The sequence below is a fragment of the Opisthocomus hoazin genome, chromosome 8 (genome assembly GCF_030867145.1).
Source record: "Opisthocomus hoazin isolate bOpiHoa1 chromosome 8, bOpiHoa1.hap1, whole genome shotgun sequence".
NCBI lineage: Eukaryota > Metazoa > Chordata > Aves > Opisthocomiformes > Opisthocomidae > Opisthocomus > Opisthocomus hoazin.
The window spans coordinates 35,419,156-35,441,665 of record NC_134421.1 but is presented as its reverse complement, the minus strand read 5'-3'; the positions used below and the strand labels follow the sequence as shown (position 1 = coordinate 35,441,665).

At 42.8% G+C, this 22,510-nt stretch overlaps 1 protein-coding gene across 2 annotated transcripts in view; it reads left to right on the top strand.

The window, feature by feature from the left end:
- The window catches only part of MSRB3 (methionine sulfoxide reductase B3), an 86,614-nt gene extending 64,338 nt beyond the window's left edge, over positions 1–22,276 (top strand). For both annotated transcript variants that reach the window (XM_075427883.1, XM_075427882.1), the window contains exons 6-7: positions 14,434–14,531; positions 19,599–22,276. In XM_075427883.1, coding sequence (XP_075283998.1) covers positions 14,434–14,531; positions 19,599–19,763 — 263 coding nt within the window. In that variant the 3' untranslated portion in view covers positions 19,764–22,276. The remainder of the gene's footprint in view (positions 1–14,433; positions 14,532–19,598) is intronic.
- The last annotated feature ends 234 nt before the right edge of the window (positions 22,277–22,510 follow it).

The window sequence follows — 22,510 nt, the reverse complement described above, 5'->3', positions numbered from 1 at the left end:
TCCGGACCAGCAGGTTACTGGCTGTTCTGGGTTGAGTGGGTGTTTGGTGAAATGGAGACATCCCTATGAAAACGTTTGCTTCCAGAAAGTAAGCATTTCATGTTTCTTTTGTTTAAATACCTGGTTTTATGGAAGATTTCCTACCAAGCCCTTGTCAATATTCTGTATTTTGCCTTCTCTGGTGGAAGTGTCTGTAAGACTTTCCTTTTAGAATGAACCACAAACTTGTCTTTCAAACCGAAACAAAATTTCTGTGCAGCTCCTTCCAAAGTCTAGTCTAATCAAGGCTACGGCTCCTTAACTTCACACTCCCAAGTACACACTGCCTAAGAGGAAGCTCAGACACACAGTTTGCTGCCTTTTTGAGTGAAAAAGAAAAGAAAGAAGTATTTCCTGTAGCGTAAGGAGAAATTAATGAAAAGAAGAAAGCAAGTGGAATGACTGAAAATGAGAAGTTGGACACATAGGTTGTAAAAAGTATTTAGTCAAATTAAAATCTACTTAAAATCTCTACCTGCAGCTACTTTTCAACTTAGCCATTATTGCTTGCTGTCAGTTGGTGTGGACTATGTTTCTGCTGGCTAACTTCTGTTTTGTTAACAATTCTTCCTCCCGTCAAGCCTCACCTACCTCTGTCTCCCCACTTGCCTCATCCCAGGGCTCTCTTGGCAGAAGTTTTGGCAGTAAGCAACCCAGTAAGCAGTTGTATGCATGAGGTGTGAATTGACTTTGCTTCAGAAAGTTCAGAATACCTTGCAAACTCATTCAGTGCCAGTTGTGCAGGGTTTCAGCAGAGTTTACTTTTGAAGTAAATATTAAAGTGAAATGAGGTACAGCGCTGTCTTTGAATGCAGAGCATTATTTTACACCTCGTTAGGTCTTTTTTTCCTACTAATACAGCAGTGGCAACTGGACAAGTAAAAGACTGGTGGGATGAACAAAAGCGGTGTTCCCTTCCTGAGCGTGCTAAATCCGTTCTGTAAATGTGGCATAAAAAAAAAAAAAGACCCCAGATCACATGGCAGAAGTCAGGCCTCCCAGGGCAGTTTGCACAAGCTCGTGCATCTCTTTATTTAATGTTTCAGACCCTCCTTTCCCTTGACATTAGAAGGATCATTTGTGTGCAGCTGATTTGAGGTTTTGCCGAGATTTCCTCACAGAAATATGCAAAATAGAATCATTGTGGTTAGATTTTTTTTTCTGCTTTTGAAAATTTGAAGTATTTATAAATGCTGAAAACAACTTGATCCTGTTACTTAGCAATGCCTTTATTAATCTCTCTTAAGTAACAATTCTTACCCTTGTTTTGGGCCCCACTGGTCCCAACACAAGCTTATGCTGCAGCAGTTATCATGGGGGAAGTGTCCCCAGCATGTGTCTGAGATGCCCTGTGAGAATAAATTGTGTAGGGGAGGAAACTTATCCTTACTCCAGCTCCACACAAGCTGCTGATCTCTTGTCCAGAAGATTTAAGAGGATTACAGTAACTGATACTGTCAAGATTCCTTTTTTTTAGACGTGTCATATAGCGAATGGTTCAAGTGATACCTCCCATCGCTACCTGCCATCACGTCTCTGGCATCAGTTAAGTGTGAGTGAACCAGCACAAGAAAGGAGACATAGCATGTGAGCTGTTCCACACAAAAATGTGCACAGCTTTCACGAATGCATCAATACTGTTGTAGATTTGGTGATGCTCTATTTTGACCTCATAATGACAATGCTATGGCTTTTGAGTATCCCTTCTATTTTTTTCCTGTAGAAGAAGCTGTGCAGTGCTACCCCTTCATACCCTGTTTTTCTTGCCTGCAAGAGTAAGATTTAGCTGCTGATACAGGATTCTAAAAGACTTGGGGGTAACAGAGTGAATTAAACATTCCTCTTCCAGCTGCTGCTGTTCACAACACTTTTGACAGTTAAAATACATCACACATTCTCTTGTCTGTTTAATATAAACAATTAGTATTTTAAGTGGAGTCTAGAATCAACCCCAAATAGGAGGATCCAGGAAGGCAGTTCAGATAGGAAACTAAGCAGTGTCCTCAATTTATATAAAAGTAGTTTGCAGCCAGTTCAGTCTGTGCCTAACATACTTCTCTACAGCAGCACATTAGACCATGCCAGCAGCTTGTCTTTTTGCAATGAAAGTTTTGGTTTTCATCTCAAAATTATTTTAGCACAATTTTTTATCTGAATTTTTTTGTATGAAAAAGATATCAAAGTTACAATACAACACACACATAAAAAAAAACCCCATATGAGAATAAAACATTTTTGTTTTCATGTAATTAATTTTTTGTATAATAAAACATTTTAATTAGCCCAAGACCAGTTTTGGAGGAAACCTTGTTTAAAGAGAATTTTCCTTTTTTGTTTTTTTCCATTCTGGAATGAAGACATTTGAAATCACAACACTCACTGAAACAAGCAAAAAAAAAGGTCTTCTTTATAGGTTTGCTTCTTTCAAGCTGAAGTAAATGTGAAGTAACAGAAGAGCTTTAATGCAAACAATTTCAGTATAGAAACAACACTGTGAGAACAGTAGCAATCTTTGTAGTTTTAGGAATTCAGACGTGATTTCTGCAAAGTGCAATTTGCTAAAAATGAGAGAATCTGTAATAAAAAGGTTATAAACTGAAAAAGCTCCTTGCTGCTTATAATAGGCATCCAAGATGCAATACTATACATATGTAAACCCCTTCTTTTTTGAGTCTAGACACTGTCTGGCTCCATAATGTAGAGGAGATAGCATTCTGTATAATATTGCTTCACACAGCTGGTCTTGAAATTTGTTGTACCTAAAGTCGAGGCCCTTGTGGATGTGACAACTTTTCCATGTAGAAAGCTAAGCATGTGCCCCAATGGGGCTGGACTGGGACTAGCCGTACCATTAGGACTGAACCCTCTCTCTAGCTACCGGCATGGGTAAAATATCTAATAGGAAGCATTTAGCCTCACTTCTGCATGCCAGGGAGAAAACTAAGTTTTAGGTTATTAAATTAACTAACTTCAAGGACTGTCCTTCCCCATGTTCCTTTGCAGGGATTAGTGGCTGCGTTGTACTTGGGCTTGTAGGGTCTGCAACAGTGCAGATAACGAATCATAAGTGAACGACGCCCCAACCTTGCAAAAGAAGGCCAGGCAATTCATTTCTTTTAAATTGAGACTTCATCTAAAATGAAATAGTCCCCTCAGACCCACACGGCAGCTTCTGCAGCCATCAAATTGGTTTGCACCTTTAAAGAAAAAAAAAGGAGCAGGGCACAGGGAGTAAAAATGAAAACAGCTTCAGGTTGTTCAATTTCCTGTTTGTTGAAATTTGTCCTTCCTGACATGCAGATTCATTACACTCCTGTCCTGGTGACTACTTCATTAGATTCGTTTAGTTAGGTATTCAGAGGGATTTTTACCTTCTGACTCATAAAAGTCTAGTATTCCCCTAAGAATTTCCTGTGTCTGACTGGAGTTTTAAGTCTATGTAGTTTTAGCTGGACTCCTTGAAAAAGTTGCTTTCTAAATGACTCTGCTTTTGAAGTCTCCAAATAGCGTCTGAGGAGCCAGCTCAAAGCTGCTTTCCTGCTTTTCAGCAAAACTAATCTGGGCCAGCACTTCGCCTCTTGAAACTTTAATCAGAAAATTTTCTTCATCGTTTTAACCTCATCCCATCCCAAGAGTATTTCCCCTTGCTGCCCATACCCTTTCCAGGTGTCCACTTCAGAATATTTTTGTCCAGTTCCAAAAATGCACCCCGGCGGCTTGGAGTGCAGCCTGCAAGCCTGTCCCATCAGGTTTCAATCACTCCCTTGCTATAAAGCAGAGAGCTAAGGTTACGAGTATATTGGACCGTTTAGCAGTTGATGAGAAATGCCTTTGTATATCCCTCCCCTGTCTTTTTCAGCCCTTCCCAAGGAGGGTGAGAGCCAGGTTAGGCTGGAGCCCTGATGCGTGCTACTTTGAAGGGTTCAATGAGCTGGAGGTGATGCTTTTTGGTGTGTGAGCTCCAGAAATGCATCGCGTGGCTGTGGTGCCAGCTCGGCTGCTCAGGCAAGAGCTCCGTCTGCCTTCGTGTCCCTCTCCGTGCGGGGTGACGGCGCTTGGCTGTCCTTGGTCATCGTGGCTCCATGCTACCTGCAAATGTCCTTGGACAGAAGGAAGTGGACGGCAGAATGGCACCGTGCTGGTTTGCCGAAAGTCTGGGTGAAAAGGCAGAAAAAAACTGGTCGCCCATTCCATTTTTGGTCTTCTCTGCTCTCCCGGGTCACGGTGTTTGGCTGCAGCTGGAGCTCCGAGATCGGTGCCCCAAAAGACCGCTTTAAAATAACCGGCAATGTGTATTTATTCCCCGAGTATATTTGCTTATAAAATCAGCAGGTGGAGACAATAACAAAGCTATGTGCTGCCGCTGCCGCTCCCACCCAGCCTGAGGCCCTTCCTCACCCTCGGCGCAATGGCCCTTTGGGAGGCAGCAGGAAGGAGAACGGCAGAACGTTACATGTCCTCCTCTCCCTCAACGCCGTGGCCTGCGGGCACCTTCTTTCTCTTCCTCTCCTCCCTCCCGCTTCCAGGAGTGGGAGAGACCCAGAGGGTCCGAGCAGCAGGTGTGCTTGCTGTGCGAGGGCAGCAGGCTTTCTGCGCTCGGGCTGCTGGGGCCGTCTCAAGCACGGGCACGGGCAGCCATGGTGGTGTTGGGTTGACAGTTGGACTCGATGATCTTAGCGGTCTTTTCCTGAGTGATTCTATGATTTGGTGGCCTGTGCCCCAGCAGTGGTCTGCTCCACTGGGGCTGTGGGCCATCAGCATGGCCCAGAGGAGACAGCCTGGAGAAGCAGAGAGCAGCCCTCAGTGGGACAGAAGAGTGTATCCAAGGAGTGTCCACAGCCGATGACGCGAACTGCAGCTACAGCTAGCGCAGTGCCGTGGGAGGCACTCTGTAATGGAGACAAAGCCCCACGAGTACCCAGTTTTCCTCGAGATACCTGAATGCAGTGATTAGAGGACTGCATGCCCGCTCCTAGCAGCTGCTTCTCTCCAGTTTTCTCTTGCACGTTGGCCCGTTTCCTTTTGCCGATTCTCTCTAAATCTTCTCTTATTTCTCCTCTTGCTTATTGCATCAGGTTTCTTTTCCAAGGCAATTACTCCTTTTTAAAGCCAATTACTCCTTTTTATGTATTTCTTTACCTCAAATAGTGTAAAAGAAAACAAGACCCTGAAGTGAGCTGGATGTTTATAAACCAGTATTATTTGTCTGCAAAAACATTTTGTGAGTAGAACTGACTTCCACTGTGACCATTTGTACTGTGCCTAATTACAAATGCTCTTAGCTCAGGTTGAAAATGGCTTCCACATCTTGAGCAGTTTGTGTACAGTACGTTGTTTTGTTTAAATAATTTATTCAAGTAAAAATGTGATAGAAGGCTAATCCAGAAGAAAAAGAAGAAATTAAAGATGTGTTCACATAAGAAATAGCAGAGGCACCGGAGCAAATAAGAGACCTGTGCTGAGCTGATGTCTGCAGCAGCCATGTTAGTGCTTGCTCAGTCTCTGGGTGATTCCAGAGGCACACTGGGCTTTCCCCACCAGAGCACTGAAGGAGAACAGCTCTTCATGAGATCGTTTTTAAGTGATTTGCTGTTTCTTACCTTGGACTGTGTCACTGGCTACATAGTATGGCTGTGAAAAGTTTTCCTTTGAAATCTTTCTTGAAAGAAAACATGGGGTTTAGCAGAAAGTTTTAGAAACCATAACAGAAAGCAAAACAGAAGGTGAACATTGTAATCTGAAATACAAACTTTTCCATTTCAATAGTTTCAGTTTTCAAAAGTTTTCAAAGTGCAGCTGAAGTTTTCCACAGAAAACTTAAAGGAAAAGGAGTGTGTGGGAGTGTGTGTGCACATGTATATTGTTTTTGTCAGGCTTTTCTGTGAAGGAAGGTCTTTATTTTCTAGTCAGCATTATTACCTACCTCCTTTTGTTTGCACAGAGGTTGTTAAAAAGGTTTAAACCTCCCCCCCCCCAAACCAACACTAACTCCAAACAATCTAACCCCGCAAATCACTCCTTTTTTATTCTTACAGGATTTTCTGCAGTGCCTATAGCTGTTGCATCCTTCTGTGCATGACAGCACAGTGTTCAACCGTGTGTTGTGGAGACAAAGTCTTAGGCAGAGAGCAATGTAAAGTTACCCTGGGTACCAGGTCCAGGGTGGCGGAAGTGCCTCAGAACCCCTTGCGTGAAGCTGCAGTTGGTAGCTTCTGCACTTCCCAGGCGAAAGAGAGCTTCGTGGCAAGGTTCCTTGCAGGGCTGGACAAGCCTGTAGCTCATGACAAGATGTTTCTGCACAGGGATGAAAATCCTGCTCTGGAAATGTATCTATTTTAAGGACTAGTTTAGTGGATAAACTGTAATATTGGCAAAGAGGAGGGGTTTGCTCTCCACCGCTTCATGGTGGCATCAGAAGGAGCCATGCCCCACCTTCCTGCAGAGTCTTGTCCTGTGGCCAAATGGCCCTTAGAGCAGACCTGGTGGTTTGTGGCTCTGTCTTCACCCTGCTGTTCAGTACTCTGTCTAATTCTGCCAACCTTTGGCAGATATTGCCATCTGCTAACTGCCCCAGCCTTGGCCCAAATCCTGACAAAAGCTTTCCTTGATGGCCGAGAAAATCATGTCCCTTCTTAGTAATTTGCGACCAAGTTCCCTCACCAAGACATCTCATTCAATATCTAAAGTAAACAGGAGAAAGGGGGCCTTTGTCTTTCTTTTTTGTTTGTTTTAATCAATGTAATAACTCTTTCCCTTGTTTCAGAACTTTACAACTGCAATGAGAGCCTGTTTGTCCAGCTGTAATGAGGAGGGTACTTGTCTGCTAGAGCACGCAGTGCTGGAGGCACTGTGGAAGGAGGCTCAGTAGAAGGAATATAACTGCAAAAGGAAGACAGTACAGGCTGGTTTTTTTTGAGTTAAAGATAATTCTGTCAGAATTCCACCTCTGTAGTTTCAGCTTTAGTGTGTAACTGAGCTCTGGCTGTTCTTTACAAACTTTTATTTCCCAGACATGCATAACAATACTACAGGAAAATATTTCAACAGACAAATTGTGGATGTTCATTACTTGAAGCACCCCATGACAAAATTTTCAAATATGTACTTCATCTGTGACTGCTGTTCATTTCAGTGCCAGATGCTGATTATTACAAGGTTGCATTTGCTGAGTTTTTTCAGTTTCTCTGTGAACACACTGCATTAGGATTCCAGTATTTTCAAATTGCTTCCACCATAAGGCCTGCCAGCTCTGCTGCTGTCTCAATTTACTCATCCTATATGAAAGCTTCAGTTATTTTAGTGAATTGCACAGATAACTCACAGGTATAATGATTGCAAGGTATTTTGCATGATGTACATTTCTTTTACCAATACTGCTTTTGGAAGGAAAATAAAAAAAAAAATTTATTCGAAGTTGAATGCTTTGGACTGAGGTTACTAGGTCAACAGTAAATTTTAAAAACTATTTGAGACATTTCTTGATGGCCTTTTAAAATTATAGCTTAAGGTTACACTGCTTCACACAATTCTGTTTGGTTCCTTTGATGCTGAAGATCTACCGCTGACTTGTGTGTAAGATATATTTTTAAAAACATTAGCCATGATTTAAAGAAACAAGAGACACTGTTCAGATGAGGGAAAAAACTCATCCTTTGGGAGGAAGTGAGTTAGGTTCAGTAGTTTTGCTGAACCTGAACCAAGAAAGAAACCATTAGTAACTCAATCTTTGTAAGAAGACTTGAGGAAGATCCCAGCTCCTGCCTACCTGTTGATTTTAGCAGCAGCCTAGACGTTGGAGATGCTGACATCTGACTGGAGTGTTATAGAAGAAGGCTCTAAAACAGCCGGCTGTATTTAGCAGTATTTTAGAGCACAGTGAAAGGACTAAGGAAGCAGCTAGGGCCATAGTGGTATTGTGACACAGTTATTAATTGCTAAGCAGAGCAGGCCCCACGCTTTCATTGCTCAAGAGACATCAGGGACACACTTGTTCTGAAAAATTCAGATGTCAAATGAAATTGTAGATGCGAAGTTTCAGATCTCCCTTAACAATCATTTTAAACAAATATAACCTTCTCCCGCTGACAAAGAAATAAATCTGGATTGCATATGCTGTTTCATAGGAAGTTGTTTTGATGCTTGGAGTGCTGTGGTAGAAGAAAACAAATACCACCTTTTCTTACGGCTTTCACTTTTTTATTTCCCAAGTGAGAAACATAAAGAAAAAAGCAAATGATGATTGTCTTATAAAAGCAGCTATTAAAATTTCAGTTGTTTTGTAAAACTCCCTTCCCACACTGTTCTGTCAGAGTGGTATTAGCCTGCTGCGATGGCCCAACTTTGCTGTTACAGACAGGTAGCGTGATAGAGATAAGCCCTCTCTTTACTTTTCCTTCCAAAATTCAGCTTCATTTTGTCTCTCCGCCTCAGCCTAGCTACCACTCCAGCACTCAGCACGTTCTGCTGAAAAACAGTACCGTCTTACATCTGGGTGGTGCTGGAAAGGACCAACTGTTTTCTTTCCAGTGGAGTACGTATCTAATGTAAAGTCTTTTGCTGGTGAACCAGAATGTTTCTGTGCCTGATTCTGTTTCTAGCTACATTTGGGTAAATTGGATGAACCTCCACTGAAAGTAGTGTTACCTGATGGTAAAAGATTTGTGAGTGAGAATATTTATTGTGCATTCATCATCGTGGAGATATTATGAAAAATAACCCAGGATGTTAGCCAAAAAAAGCCCTGTATCTGCACAGGCACTCTACATAATAGCAATATGTCACTTTGTAGTCCTACATTAAACTTGTATGTGAGAAGTTACAGCTGTGGATGCCTGTGTCTTTCAGATTCTGTTTCAATAAACCTGTGAGAAAGAAAAAAGTGAAGGCCCTTCAGCTTTACAGCAGTTTCAAAGCAGAAGCTTTATTACCTTTTTTTAAATCCTATACACTTTATGTTTTTACACAGACATAGATTCTCAGTGAAGATAAATGATGAGACTCTACCTTAAAAAGCCTTTGGGTTTTCATTAATCCACATTAGGTTAAAAGGGAATCAGAATGCTAAAAATAGAGCACATCAGAGAAACAAGGTATTTTTCAGGTCAAGGTCCTCTTTTCCATCTGGTGCCATTTGGTAGTTCTAATATCTTCCATCTCCCCCTACTTCTCCATCTGTAAATAACTCACTGAAGTAAATGCTTGGAATAATTACAGCAAAGAATGATAAAATGCAGGCTGAACTTAATCTCTTTGGGATCTAAAATGGAAAACATAGCTACAGCCATCACAGTTATTGAAAAATTGTGGAGGTCTCCTGTCGGCAGGTGTATGAGATGGGAATAATGTCAGAGCATTAGATGCTTTGGGATTGCAATTGTGCTGTTCAAAAAGATGTCAAGAGGAATATTAGTTCAGGAGAGAGGAAAAAATAGCCTAGCAGGGCTGATTTTCAAAAGCAGCCTGCCGTTTTGCTTCTGCAAATAATTACAGACTCATATTTTAGCGGTTAGATGTCTAAGTGCTTGCATCCATTTATTAGGAAGTTGGAGGTCTAACTACAACAAAATGTGTGCAAACTTGCAGAACTGGAAGGAGGTTTGAGATGCTTCTAAAATTGATTGATCAGTCAACAGCTGGACTGCTTTCCAAGAGTTTATGGGAACAAAATGTCTTTCTTTTTCTTGCATGAGGTCAGCATTGCCGCAAGAAAGAGCCCACGAGATAAGGTGCTTCAGAACTTCCTGGGTTAATGGGACTGAAACAACCTAGTCCTGCAGGGGTTTCGTATGGCTACCAGGAATGCACAAAGGGGGCTGGGCTCTAGGCACGCTGTTTGCTGTCGCTGCCTCACTCAGACCTTACAACTCCTTTGGCATCTCAGTTTAAGAAGCAGACAGACTATTCGGTTTGTCAGCTGTCGGGGACTGCTGCACACTGGCTGCCTGTGTGGTCGCGATACACACCTTGTGCCAGCTGCCTGTATAGGTGGCTGTCTTAGGCAGCTTGGCAGTAGCTTGGACTCAAATCAGGTTTGAAACCTTGTGCCCAGGGCTGCAAAAGCAGCATTAAGCATAGGTTACTGAAGCCAACATTTTTCTTCCTCCCTGTTCTTCAGTGTTGCTACCCAGGGCGCTACCAGGCCATCTCTGCTCTGAAGAAAACATTCTTTGGCGAAGAGGCATGAACCACTGTCTCCTCTTTGTCAGAATAGGGACCATTCTGAAAAACAAAAGATTCAGTTTTGGTGAGGGGTGTGGGGTGAATTTTAGAAATGCTGTGCAGCTTTTACAAAATGTGTGTGGGAGGTCGCAGAATGAGGAAGGATGGGACATGACTCAGTATGTGTGACACCCAGTAGCATAAGATCCTTTCTATTACTCATGCAGGATGGAGCGGAAAAGATCTGTCAGTAATGTTCATTTTAGACGTCGTTTTCACTGAAGTATTTGACAGAGGAAAGTTTCATTGCTTTATTTAGTGTATTTTAGATCCAAGAAAGGATACTTTCTGTATATCTGAAAAACTATTCATCTCCATGGCTGGCTTATTAACGTAACAGAAACTGGCCCTTAGGACACGGCAGCCTGACTCCCATGTAAAGGGTCATCAGAGTGAGCACAAACACAACAGACTCTTATTTTAGAGCCCTTTTATATTGCCAGTATGATGCAGAGTGATTGTGAACATAAGAATGAGCCTATTTTAAATGTCTGTAACGTGATAAAAATTGCTGACCGTTACTGTGTCATACTCTCCCTCAAACTAAACTTTACATTCAAGGATAAATGTATTCACAAATCTTAGCTGCTGTCCACACACAGACAAAAAAGTGTAAATGTCATCTGAAGTTGCTCACTCAGCTGGGAGACTGCCCCCACCCCTATCTTGTCTCCTGCAATTACCCTTTGGCCCTTTCCTCCAGCAGCTATTTCTTCCTAGCTGTTGTGTCTTACCATCTTTCAGAATACAGCAGCCCTGCTCCTGCTGCCTGTCAGATGTGGTGAGCTAGACCCAACAGACGACCATCACCCGGGGAGCGTTGGGTCTCGGCACCAGGGTTTGCACAGGGTCTCCTCCAGTACTCAGTCTCTGCAGTACTAAGGGTTACTGTTTCTCTCTCGCAGCTCAGCAGAAGCAGGAGAGATCCAAAATGGTCTTCTCCCCTCCCCGTTCCTGCAGGAACATGCCCTTTCCGGGTAGCCAGATAGCCTTCAAAGGCAGGCTGAAGCTTGAGTGCACAGCTAACAGCAGTGTATAACATGGAGCGAGTCAGCCATTTCGCAGCCTGGCAGCAGGACGGAGGCAGGCGCTCAGGAGGACAGGAATGGAGGAGCAGCACCCAGTGAGACTGCCGGAGGAGTAGCCTGGGGCTTGCGAAGTGGAGGCCACTGCTGACTCTTTCACCGTGTACAAAGACAGAAGGATCACACGAAGAGTCCACAGGGGTCTGGTTGGCTTTCTGCGTCACTGGGAGTTGCCTGATGTGCAGGCAAGCAAACTGCTTCTACAGCTTGTTCCTGACAGCTTTTGAAGTAGAGAAAATGGCCAGGGAAGGGTTAGAAAACAATCAAATGGTTTTCCGCTTTAGCTCAGGAGAGAGGGAACGAGACAGCAGAGGGAGATCAATTTTCCTGGTGAGTTTGGCTTATCAACTCAGTGAGAAGTTCACTTGTCTTCCTCTCAAGGTCAGCAGAGCGAAAGTGTGTCTCACTGTGACCTTCAGGACCTTCTGTGTTGCAGGGTTTGCTCAATTTTCAGTCAACCCTCATGGAGTTACTGGTTCATCACAGTGATGCTGGTGCCTGGCCCACCATGTCACTCAAGAAGAGATGGCTGGACTGAGAGTTAGAAGTCCACACTGTGGTCACTCAGTCTGTTTCCTAGTCCCTGTCTGGGGGACCATGTGTGGCAGTGGTGGGGCCTTTGGGACACGTGTCATGTGTAGCATGAACTGACAGCCTAAACTGAAGTCACTCCAGTTGGGTACAAAGGCTACCTTAGGTGGAGCTTGCCTGTTTGTATAGGGTTCAGATGACTTCATTTTTAAAGAGTGCATGGAGTGCATCCAAAGCAAATAATTCTTCTGTGGTGAATGGGAAGACCAAAAGGAAAAGTCTGGAGAAAGGAGGATGGATGGTCTTTCTTTAATGTCAAAGCTGACATAAACACGTCTCCTCCAAACCCTGCTCACAAGATAATTTTCTCAGCAAGACACAGATTGCTTCAAACTCTGTGTGGGAGCCTTTGAAGCTTCCCCCTTATTGCTGTTATGGAGGAGGCAGGGTTGTCTGAGAATTTCTGCAGCACTGAAGTGTTCTTCCTCCGAAGGCTTTCACACAATCAGATGGGTCGTTGCTCCAAACAGCTCCCTCTTTGGAACTTCTCTGCCATCACACAAGGGCAAAGTGATATGTCTGTTTTTGCAAAATTATTAAATTAAAAAAACTAAAAAGGCTTCATTAGAAATACTCTGACCAGCTCTGTGTCAGGACTCAGTTTTCGTTACACAGAGGCCCAGCGAAGAAGGTGACGAATGGTGTTGGAAAGGAGCCACCAATTAGGAGACATCAATTTTTCTGTCAACAGGATAACCCCTTTTGCAACGCTTGTCATATGTTTATTCCTCCTCTGTTTGTGAAGGTATTTGTTTGGCAGGGATATTTTGCATGAGGGGAAGAATTTGTCAATTGTTTTTTTACGGTTGTCAGTGCTGCCCTGTTTGGAGTTCCAGTCTTCTGGGATATTTTCCCGGTTCAGCGTTCTTACTCCTCAGTCTGTCTGCTGTCTGTAGCTCTTCCATTTGCAATACTTTTTGGGGAAAAAATTACTCTACTTACTTCTGCAATGAGTTCTGGAGTGAAAACACTTGTGATGGTAGTAGGCATCTTGGGAGCACAGGCCTTGGGGCTTGCAGTGCCTTCAGGTTGCAGACTTAGGAATGTTACTGTATGGGTGTTCCCAAAAGGAAGAGGAGTGCATTTCTGAGCATTTCTTTCTTAAAAATTTATGCCTATTATGCTTGCATCCTAATAAGCGTTCCGTATTTAATGGTTTAAGATACAACTGAAGACATACAGATTTTTTTCCAGTTTAAACACTTACTTTACCCGCATTCAGAAGACTGGATAGCTTCCACCACCTCCTTTTACTGTATAGGTAATTTTACTCACTTTACTTGTGGGAAGCTGTACACATCCCTTGTTCATCCGCATACAGTGATACACAGCTGCTGCTGTGTTTCTTAATGCCTTATTGCAAGTCATTTTATGAAATCATCGGTAGCAAATGCTTGACACATATTAGAAGAAACAAGGAAGCCCTGTATACGTGGGCATATGTGTAATACACAGAGAGCAAGAGCTGCCTGTGCGTTTTATATTTGGCAAGAGACTGAATGAGAAGGACAGATAGCTGGTGGGATTTCAGACGGGCACTGGTAGATGTTGACATGACCTTAAACGTTCTTATGTGGGAACCCAGCTTCAGAAAGTGGAGCATACAATGACAGCTTTTTGAGGGATGGCTGAAAAGTTACAGCTGTGCAATGCGTATCTGCTGGGATACTGGATAGATCCACATTGGTTTTTACCTGTGGAGAGGGGGAGGCTTAGCATGGAATAGTTAGAGTGGAATGTCGTTATTTACATGATAAGTGGCCATTACTGGTAGATCAGGTATACACCTCATCATCATCTGGTGTCAGGTCATGCTGCTCAGTGCACGGCTAGCAGCTGTGTTGAACATGCGTGTTAATGAGTGCAACTGCTTTGTGCTGGTTGCAGACCACACACAGACCATCTACTAGTGTCTAACATAGGCATAGTTATGACTCTGATGTAAAGCACTCATTTCTGTTTTTGAAATGGGTCAGTGTCTGAGTACATCCTTCTGGATGTGACCATGCCTTGCTGAACGCAAAGGTTGAGGCAGGTTTTGAGGCTCTAAATTGCAACTTTCCAACTCTTTTTTCAAGTACCTTTACACTGCAAAAGCAAAACCACTTGTGTTCCATAAAGTCCTGCTGTTTGTCTTCAGGGTGGAATTTGTGTTTTTTTAAACTGATGGTGAGGCTGAATCTGCATTACCTGAGCAACCATCTTTGTGCCTGAGCTACACTGCTACCGCTGCTTGCGGTGGAGTGCAGGAATCTCTGCTGAGGTGGAAGATGGGTAGCTAGTGGCAGCTTAGTCCTTGCCTGTAAACAACTTTGTGTTTGGGGGGGGGGAATTTTCCAAAGTACCTAGGTGATTTAGGATCCAAAATCTCTATTTTGGTTATTTCTAGGCTCTGGAGTGAGACAAACATTTTTCAAAGTGTGATTCTGTCTTGCTTTTTACAATGCCATCTGCCACGAAGATGCCCTCTTTTCTTACTTATCATGTTCCTCTTTTCCAGGCTGGCCTTCCTTCTATGATGTGATCAGTCCTGACGCAATTACTTTCAACGATGATTTCTCCTATGGGATGCATCGGGTTGAAATATCCTGCAGTCAGGTTAGTTTATAGCACACACAGACCATTCCGATGGCAAAGGCTGCAAAAATCATTAGAGCGCGCTGTACTTTCCCTAAGATTTGCAAACCTTTCAGTTCCATTAAATAGTAATCATTGTGAGAGAGCACAATGGGTCATAGGTATAACAGCTGGATGGAACGAGCTGAAGGCACAAAGGGCTCATTGGAATGCACATTGTTGTCTCGTGTGAGATTTAACAGAGCAGATGTAAATGGTTGGGCTCGGTGCTGAGTCTACAAAAATTGTTTTCCTGAGGAGGGTCCCTTCAAAGGAGCTCCTGAGCCTGAGCCTGGCCGACTGACTCCACACGTGAGCGGTTGGGAGGGAAGTCGAAAGCAGTGGAGCGACTGTCTGTGTGCTGATTCCATCACTGCGCATTACTGTGCAGCCATGCTAACTCATTCCCAGCGCTCATTCCCAGCGCGGTCCTAATGGCTGCCTCAAAAAGTCCCGTCTGCCATAATAATGAAGTCAGTAGTCATTCAAAACATGCCCAAATTTTCCGTTATCTGTCTTGTTCTACTTTCTCGTATCCTTTGTGCTGCCCTCCTCTCTGTGAAAGGAACAGCATAATCATTACCTAGCAAAGGGAGAAGCTGCTGCATTGGCATTCAGCAGATGTGCCCAGCAGCTTGCAGTCCTCTAGCTCTACATGCTCAAAATCCTCCTGAGAGAAGCAGCAGCTTCATTTGGGTAGTGGTAATTTGCTGTTCTCTTTCCAGACGGTATTGGTGGAGGGTAACTGATTTAGTCCCTGATGATGTGCATCCTAACTAGTCGGTCAGTACTCGTATATAAATGCTCAGAGTGAGTTAAGAAGCTTCTCAATAAGAGGCAAGATTGTCTTTATGGAGGATCCTTCAACTTCAGTCTGGGTGGCAGGTTTGGCCCAGCATGATAATGGCCAAATCGGCACGTCTGCTAGTATGTCATGTGTACTACATAATTCTGTAGTTTTAACATTGATGATACGCTTTAGAAGATCTGTTAAACACTTTTCAGGACCATCCATTTCCCTAAATTCTCTAGTGAGGCAGCAATGGGACTGCAGACTGGGAATCTTGTGCTTTACCAGTGATTACTGGCATAATCAAAAATGCAACCAACTCTCGTCAGCTCTGCTTAGTAGGCCTGAGTAGCACTAAAATCAGCATACTGCTAACCTGCTGAGCCTACATCTGCTGCCACCCTTGAAGAGGTGGCCAGAGCTCCTGGTTTCACCTGAGAGAAGCCCAAGGCAGCCTGTGGTCAGGCCAAGGAATCTGTGAATGTCATTTACCTGTTGCTAAACAAAATAGTGTTAGCAGACCTGAGGCCCGCAGTATTAGCAGCAGTCACATGCAGACACCATAAAGTTAAAGCAAAACCAAAACCTGAATTTAAAGCATTAGGAAAAAAACACGACCAAGGTTGCTATATGATCCAATGGCAGCTTCCTACCAGCTATTCCAACTTCTTGGGGCAGTAACCCCACAGATGATCAAGTCATGCAGGAAAATAGCTTGAGGAGTGGTGAGCATCTTTGCAGCCATGGCTCAGCACAGTTAATAACGCTGCATTGTGTATCCATAACAAAACCATTTCCTCCGCTTCTCGGAGCCCTAGGAATGTGAATTGCACATGCAGCTGCAAAGAAACGCAGTTTTTACTGCAGCCTGGAAAGCAGTGGGATTGATATGGCAGGCCTTGGTAGAACTGGAGGGAAATACACTCTCCCACACCCAAAACCTTATTAATCTTTTGCAGATGAAAAAGTAGTTGATTTTTCTTTAAAAGTCCTTCCACCTGTCTGAGAGAATAAAAAACCTCTCTTTTAATGTTCTCCGTTATAGAAAGCAAACACTGGGGGAAAATTGCTGTAATATTAATCAAAGATGTCCATGGGATTATCCTAGAAATAACTTTTACAGTTTTTGGAAACACATCAACCTGGATGTATGTAAAAGGTCAATGATTAGTGACAGGTAGAAGTTAATTACAAATGCATTTGAGGAATACTGTAAACCTGGTTGCATCTCTCTGGTTTTTTTCTCTTTTCTGCTCAAGAGTCCCTTCCCCTGAGGTCTTCGTAGCTATTATTTATACCTGTACCAGTCAATAAAATGCTGTAGTCACAGAATTACTGTTTGCACGTTGGTAGCTTGGCCTTGGCTACAGCAGCTGACTGCAAGCTGTTTTCCGTGCCTCCCAGCAGCATATTAGAACCAGGAGGCTTGGGAGATCCAAGCATACTGACAGTTAGCAGTGGCTTCCCCCTTTCCTGCTCCCAAACACATACTTCATGTGCTTTACTCTAACTGTTTCACCGTCCCAGTGCATTCTGCCCAGTATGTTTATGTGCAAGGCTGCAACAGATGATTGTTTCTCTTTGGAGGCTTTGCAGACATGTATGTATGCCTTAGAAAAATGGTCGGCACCTATTAGGTGCGAGAAGGACAGTAATATCAATTCATCCTATGTACTCTCAGCTGAGGGCCAGGTTTCTTAACGCTGTGATACAAAGGATTGAATTACATTTCTTTTCAGGGCGGATGAGTTATAGAGTCCTCTACAGAGAGAATCGCCACATAAATTTTTGGTGCAGGGTAGTCTCAAAAGGTAACAAATTTTGCAGTAATCCAATCCTGGTGTGAATCTGCCATCACAAGAAGGCGTAATGAGACTGCCTTGGAGTCTCACACAGCTTCTCAGATTTTGTGAAGAAAACGTTTTTGACAGATTGTCTTTGTAGTCTGTATGTGAGTGCATTACTCCTGCAGACCATTTCTCTCTACAGTTTCTCTTGTTCTGTTTCTGTCCAGTGGAGAGGGAATGATTTATCTTTGGTTAAGTGTTAATCTGGAAAAGATCTGTTTAACACTTCTAGCCAGGAGGTTTTGAAGCGCTCTTGGTTGAGATGAGATGATTTAATTAGGATGCTGAGCATTTAGAAAAATACTCTCTCTGGGACACTTAAGTTTTTTTAGAGGTTTTTATCCCAAGGTATGGAAAAGCTTTATGATCAGGTGAAATGCCTCATTGTGAGAGACTCCACTCTGAAAAAGAGCTCGGGTTTTCTGCCGAAATTGCCTGGAAAAGGCCTTCAATCTAAAGGAAAAGGAAATAAAGTAATCAGTAGAGAATGGAGGAAAGGGTGGCAAGAAAGCAGTCTTTCAGGAACAAGATTTGAAGCTTTGTCTTCTCTAGTTCCCATGCACCTTTCCTTTGCCTTTTCCTTATTTGCCATGTTTTCTCTTCCTTCCTTATAAAGCCGAGCAGCTGCTGCTTAACCCAAAGTCTTCCATGCCTTTTTGCATTGCCCCTGGGAGCTCGTCCTGCTGCTACCGTGGGCTAGAATCACCCTTGTTTGTCATTGGGGTCCTTGCTGGACTGCCATGGCTGTTCCAGCGACACTGCTGCAGGAGCAGGGAGCCTGCCCTGGGATGTGGCTGCACGGCTGGGGCGGACAGCCAGGAGCACTGAGGCTTCACATGCCTGCCTGCCTCGCTCCCGGAGTCACTGAGGATTATTCTTTCAGCTGTCATTGAAGGAGAAGAGTTTCTGTCCCTGCTAGCTGGCATGAGAGCCTCCCCCAGCCTTTCGGTCTGTTGAGGCAGTTTAATCTGAAGCCAAGACTTTACCTGTTTCTGCAGGTACTGCTTTGGTGAATTAAAGGCCATAACAGCAGGAGAGCATTAGCAACACATTAACTGCAGAGCAGAGATTTGCCATCACTAGCTCATTCACAGTTCAGAATAATCAGTGTTCCCTCTATGTGTTTGGGATACTGTGAATTAATTAAATGTTAAGACTAATTTGCAGTCTTTAATTTTTGCTGTCTGACTGCGAGCTCACGAGCAGCTCTGTGATCTCAGTTACATCATTCTGACTCTGACTGAGATCAGCTATTGACTTGAAAGGCCTAGGCTCTTTGGTAAAGCAGCATGACTTTCCTGTTCCAGATAAATATTTGTCCAGTGCAAGGTTTTATTTTTTTATTTCTTATGGCAGGCTGTAAAAATGAACTGGTGGAACTGAAGTGACTAATTGCAAGAGATTCTTATTATCCAGATAAGTTGTCAGCCATAATGTGCAGTGATAGTAATGCTGATTTTTGAATAAGGATCGACTGGATCAGCTTCTTCAAAATATTGTGCTCTTCTGTGAGGCAAGGGACTGTTACCTTTCTTGCAGATAGGAGCAGTAGTGTTTGCCCTGAATACCACTGCGAGTATCTGAGGCTGATTCATACAGAACAGAAGTGTCAACAGACCATCTGTAGTTTCATATTCCTTACAAAAAGCAAATGCGGCATCATTCCTATTTATAATCACTCCCAGCTAAAGAGTGTTCATTCAGAAATATTTTACATGTCTTCACTACAGGTCTTTTTCAGTCACCTGTCCCTATCTCCTATATACTACGGAAGGGAGTATGAGTAGTGGATGAACTCCATCCCCTTCAGGGGTGAGGAGCAGAGGTGCACCCAGAAGGACTCTGACGCTCAGAAGAGTGCCAGACTGTGGAAAGAAAACAGATGATGAGTATGAGGGCATGCTCCAGAGAATATCTTCACTGCTTTAGGTCCTTGCTGGGATCACCGAGGGGTTTGGTGTTTTCTTACAGGGGGACGTAGCAGATGGCTGCAGGCTGAGGAGAGCCCAGAGCTCAGGCTGCCCTTTCTTACACAGCTATCCTTACAGCAGTAAGTGAAACACGGGCCCTGCTGCCCTCACCACCATGTTTTTAGCTGAGCTCCTTCCATGAGATCGTTACAGAGACAGGAGGCTTCTCAGAAATAGTGACCCAACCAAAACATATACACAGTGGCACAACGGGAAACACCCAGGAAATTTGGGCTTGAAGTCTTAGGCGCCCGTGGTATCTCAGAAGATCATCTTCCTGGATCACTCTTGCAAATAAATGTAGGTTGTAAATCTCACTTGAAAGGGCAATGTAGGCACTGATGTACTTCCTTGGAAGCGGATGCTAGTCATTGCTTAACACCACGGTGATGCTGTCAAGCTGCACAGAGACTCAGTGATACTCTATTGTATTTTGTTTCAGTGTGGCGCTCACCTGGGGCATATTTTTGATGATGGACCTCGCCCAACTGGCAAACGATACTGCACAAACTCTGCTTCGTTATCTTTCAAGCCAGCAGACAAGAACAACGCCGGAGAAGGCAGCAGTAACACCAGTCCTGCCCAAACAGGCAAAGCTGAGCTGTAGGATGAAGCAAAGCCTGCAGCACTGATCCCACACAGCTTACAAGGAATGTTTCCTAAGTTGCCTGCTCTCTTATATCCTGAGAATGTTTAAATGTATGAAAGCATTTTGCACCATCCTTCTTCTTCCTCACCTTTTCGAAACTGAGGCCTTGCCTGCCAGTGCATTTACTATATTATTGGATTGAAAAATGGCTTGACCTACTCCACGGGTTTTCTTTTCCTTTCTTTTATTTGAGATTGCTTTGGGGAATCCTTAAATAGAGAGACTTTGGCATCATTAGTTATTAGTTTCTTAGTGCTGTGTTGCTCTAGGTTTGAACACTATTCCTTTTTCTGTGGGAGATGGGACTTTTGTTTACCTCCAGTCTATAGGAAACTTCTGAGCATAAGAAAATCCTGAATTCCTAGCACATCTCTGCTTTGTTCTGACTTGCGAGGCATGCAGCCTTTGGTCATATGTATTCAGCCATCTCCCAGCATCAGCCGCACCCTGCAAAAACTTGTAGTTATGGCTGTTCCTTCCCAACTGAGAGAGATGGATGAGATGCAAAGCCCATCCTTTGGCTAATTGACTGCCAAAATTCCAAGGGTGTGGTTCAAAGGATGTAAACATTGTCTCAGCATCTGTTTTTCCCCTTTGTTTGGTATTTTAATCAAGGTTTTAACTAGTAAGGCTGACTTTTGTGGGCTACTAATGAGGCTTTGTCTTTTTGTGAGGCCTGTTCAGCAACTGTAACTCAAATCTCAACTAAAGTTGAAATCTGCAGGGGGTAATTATATGGACAAGTGCAGAGACAAACTTGAGAAGTGAAGTAGATGAGGGATGACACTAGGCTCTTTATCTTGTCAGTTGCTACAAGGATTCAGAAACATGACAGTTTCTGCTAAAAGGCAGTTTAGCAATGAGTGTGGCAGAAAGAGGGAGACCCTCCTGAAGTATCCAGTTTTAAAGATGAGCTGGTCTGGATGCATACTGCCTACAAGGCCCCAGTCTTTAATTTGTGCAATTGCAGTGTAGGACATGAGCGAGGAGCTTGGTTTAAGAAATGAATTTCTAAAACGCCTGTCAGAGGTCCAGAAATTATCATGTAGCAAAATTTGCTGTCCCTTAAGATGTTTTTCACAGCTGCTTTTAGATTTTGTTGAGGAACAGTTTGTCTAGAATTGTGCATAATACTGTTCTTTAGGCTATACTACACAGCATTTGCTAACACTACTTTGCCTTTAAGCATTGAGGGACTTAATGAACATAGTATTTACATTTATTAGCAAACTTTGTGACTAACATGTTTGGATCCAATTTTATTTCTAGTAGGAGCAAAGCAACCACTGATTTTTATGGAAGCAGGATTGAGGTTTTTATGTCAGTGATAATAAACATATTATCTAAAGTACAAACATCCTTCAGTTACAATACAGCTACTGTAAAAGCATACCAAATGGTCAGAATTGCCTTTTTTTTAGCAACATAAGACATGAAAATAGCATACAATAGCTTAACATTGAATAGATGCAAATAAAGATGATAAATACTTAGGGGTAAAACACTCAGGCTCTGCTGTAGTGAGCACCTACTCACATGAGTATTCCCCCAGATGTCATGCAAGGAATTGCTCCTCGACTGCAGGAAAGGATGTGCAGACTGACCTTTGGTGTTTCAAGGCAGTAGAGTTTCTCCTGGTCCCATTGTTTTTTAGCAATTTCTTCTAGAAGGACTGCTTTTATCCTTTGCTTTTATTTAAAGAAAAGTAGGTTTTCTCTACCACATTTTCTGACATAAACATAAAAAAGGCAGCTTCTATGAAAATGTGGGACATAAATGTGGTTTAATTCCAGCTTGCTGTTGGATTTAAGTGTTATCAAATTTCAGTATATTCCTGCCTTATGTTAAAGAAGTATATTACTTAAACTTCAGTATGCAGTAATGTATGCTGTCCTACAGGAGATTTATTTTTGCAGGATATGGAGTGCAATGAAATGAGTCAATATGGTGAGGTGTATGTGATCTCTGGGAGTTAGACCATTTAACATAGGAAATGCATTGTTCTCTCTTGTGCACAAACTATACCACGGTGCAGTGCGAGCTAAGACAGATTTCCTTTTATGCTCTTAGAAGATGCTAGTGAGAGCTAGTATTGAACTCTCCAAATTTGGTTCAGTCTGGTTGTGATCATGACAGAGGAGACTTGGGAGCTGAGCACAATGTATAGAGTAATAGGAGAATATTTCTGTGTGTTTAAATTTTGCACTGTCTAGATGCTTATAAAGACTGAATGCAAACTGTGTAGAAATAGCAAATTATATTTTAGTACTACTCAGATGTTTAAATAGCATACCTTAAAATATCATGTAAGTCACACATGTTATTTATATATACTATATATATATAAAATTGCACATGTTTTTTATATATATATACGTACACACATATATTATCCAAGTATAGTTTTAGCCTTCAGTACCTTTTTAATAACTAAAACCTTTCCTTAAGAGGGTTCAATACTTTTAAGAAATCGAATATACATTTTTCAAATTAAATTTGTTTTCATATATTTGTTGTACACAAATATCAAATAAATTTCTTTATAAATAATTCTGTTCTCCTTCCTTTTTTATCTGTTTTTATGTCAGGTTTTTGCACCCCTAGCTGCAGCATGTCTTAAGGAACTCCTTTTACTTTGCTTTCCCTTAACTTGCTGTGACGATTATATATCCAGCACTTTGTCTCCAGCAGGTTTCTGGCAGAGG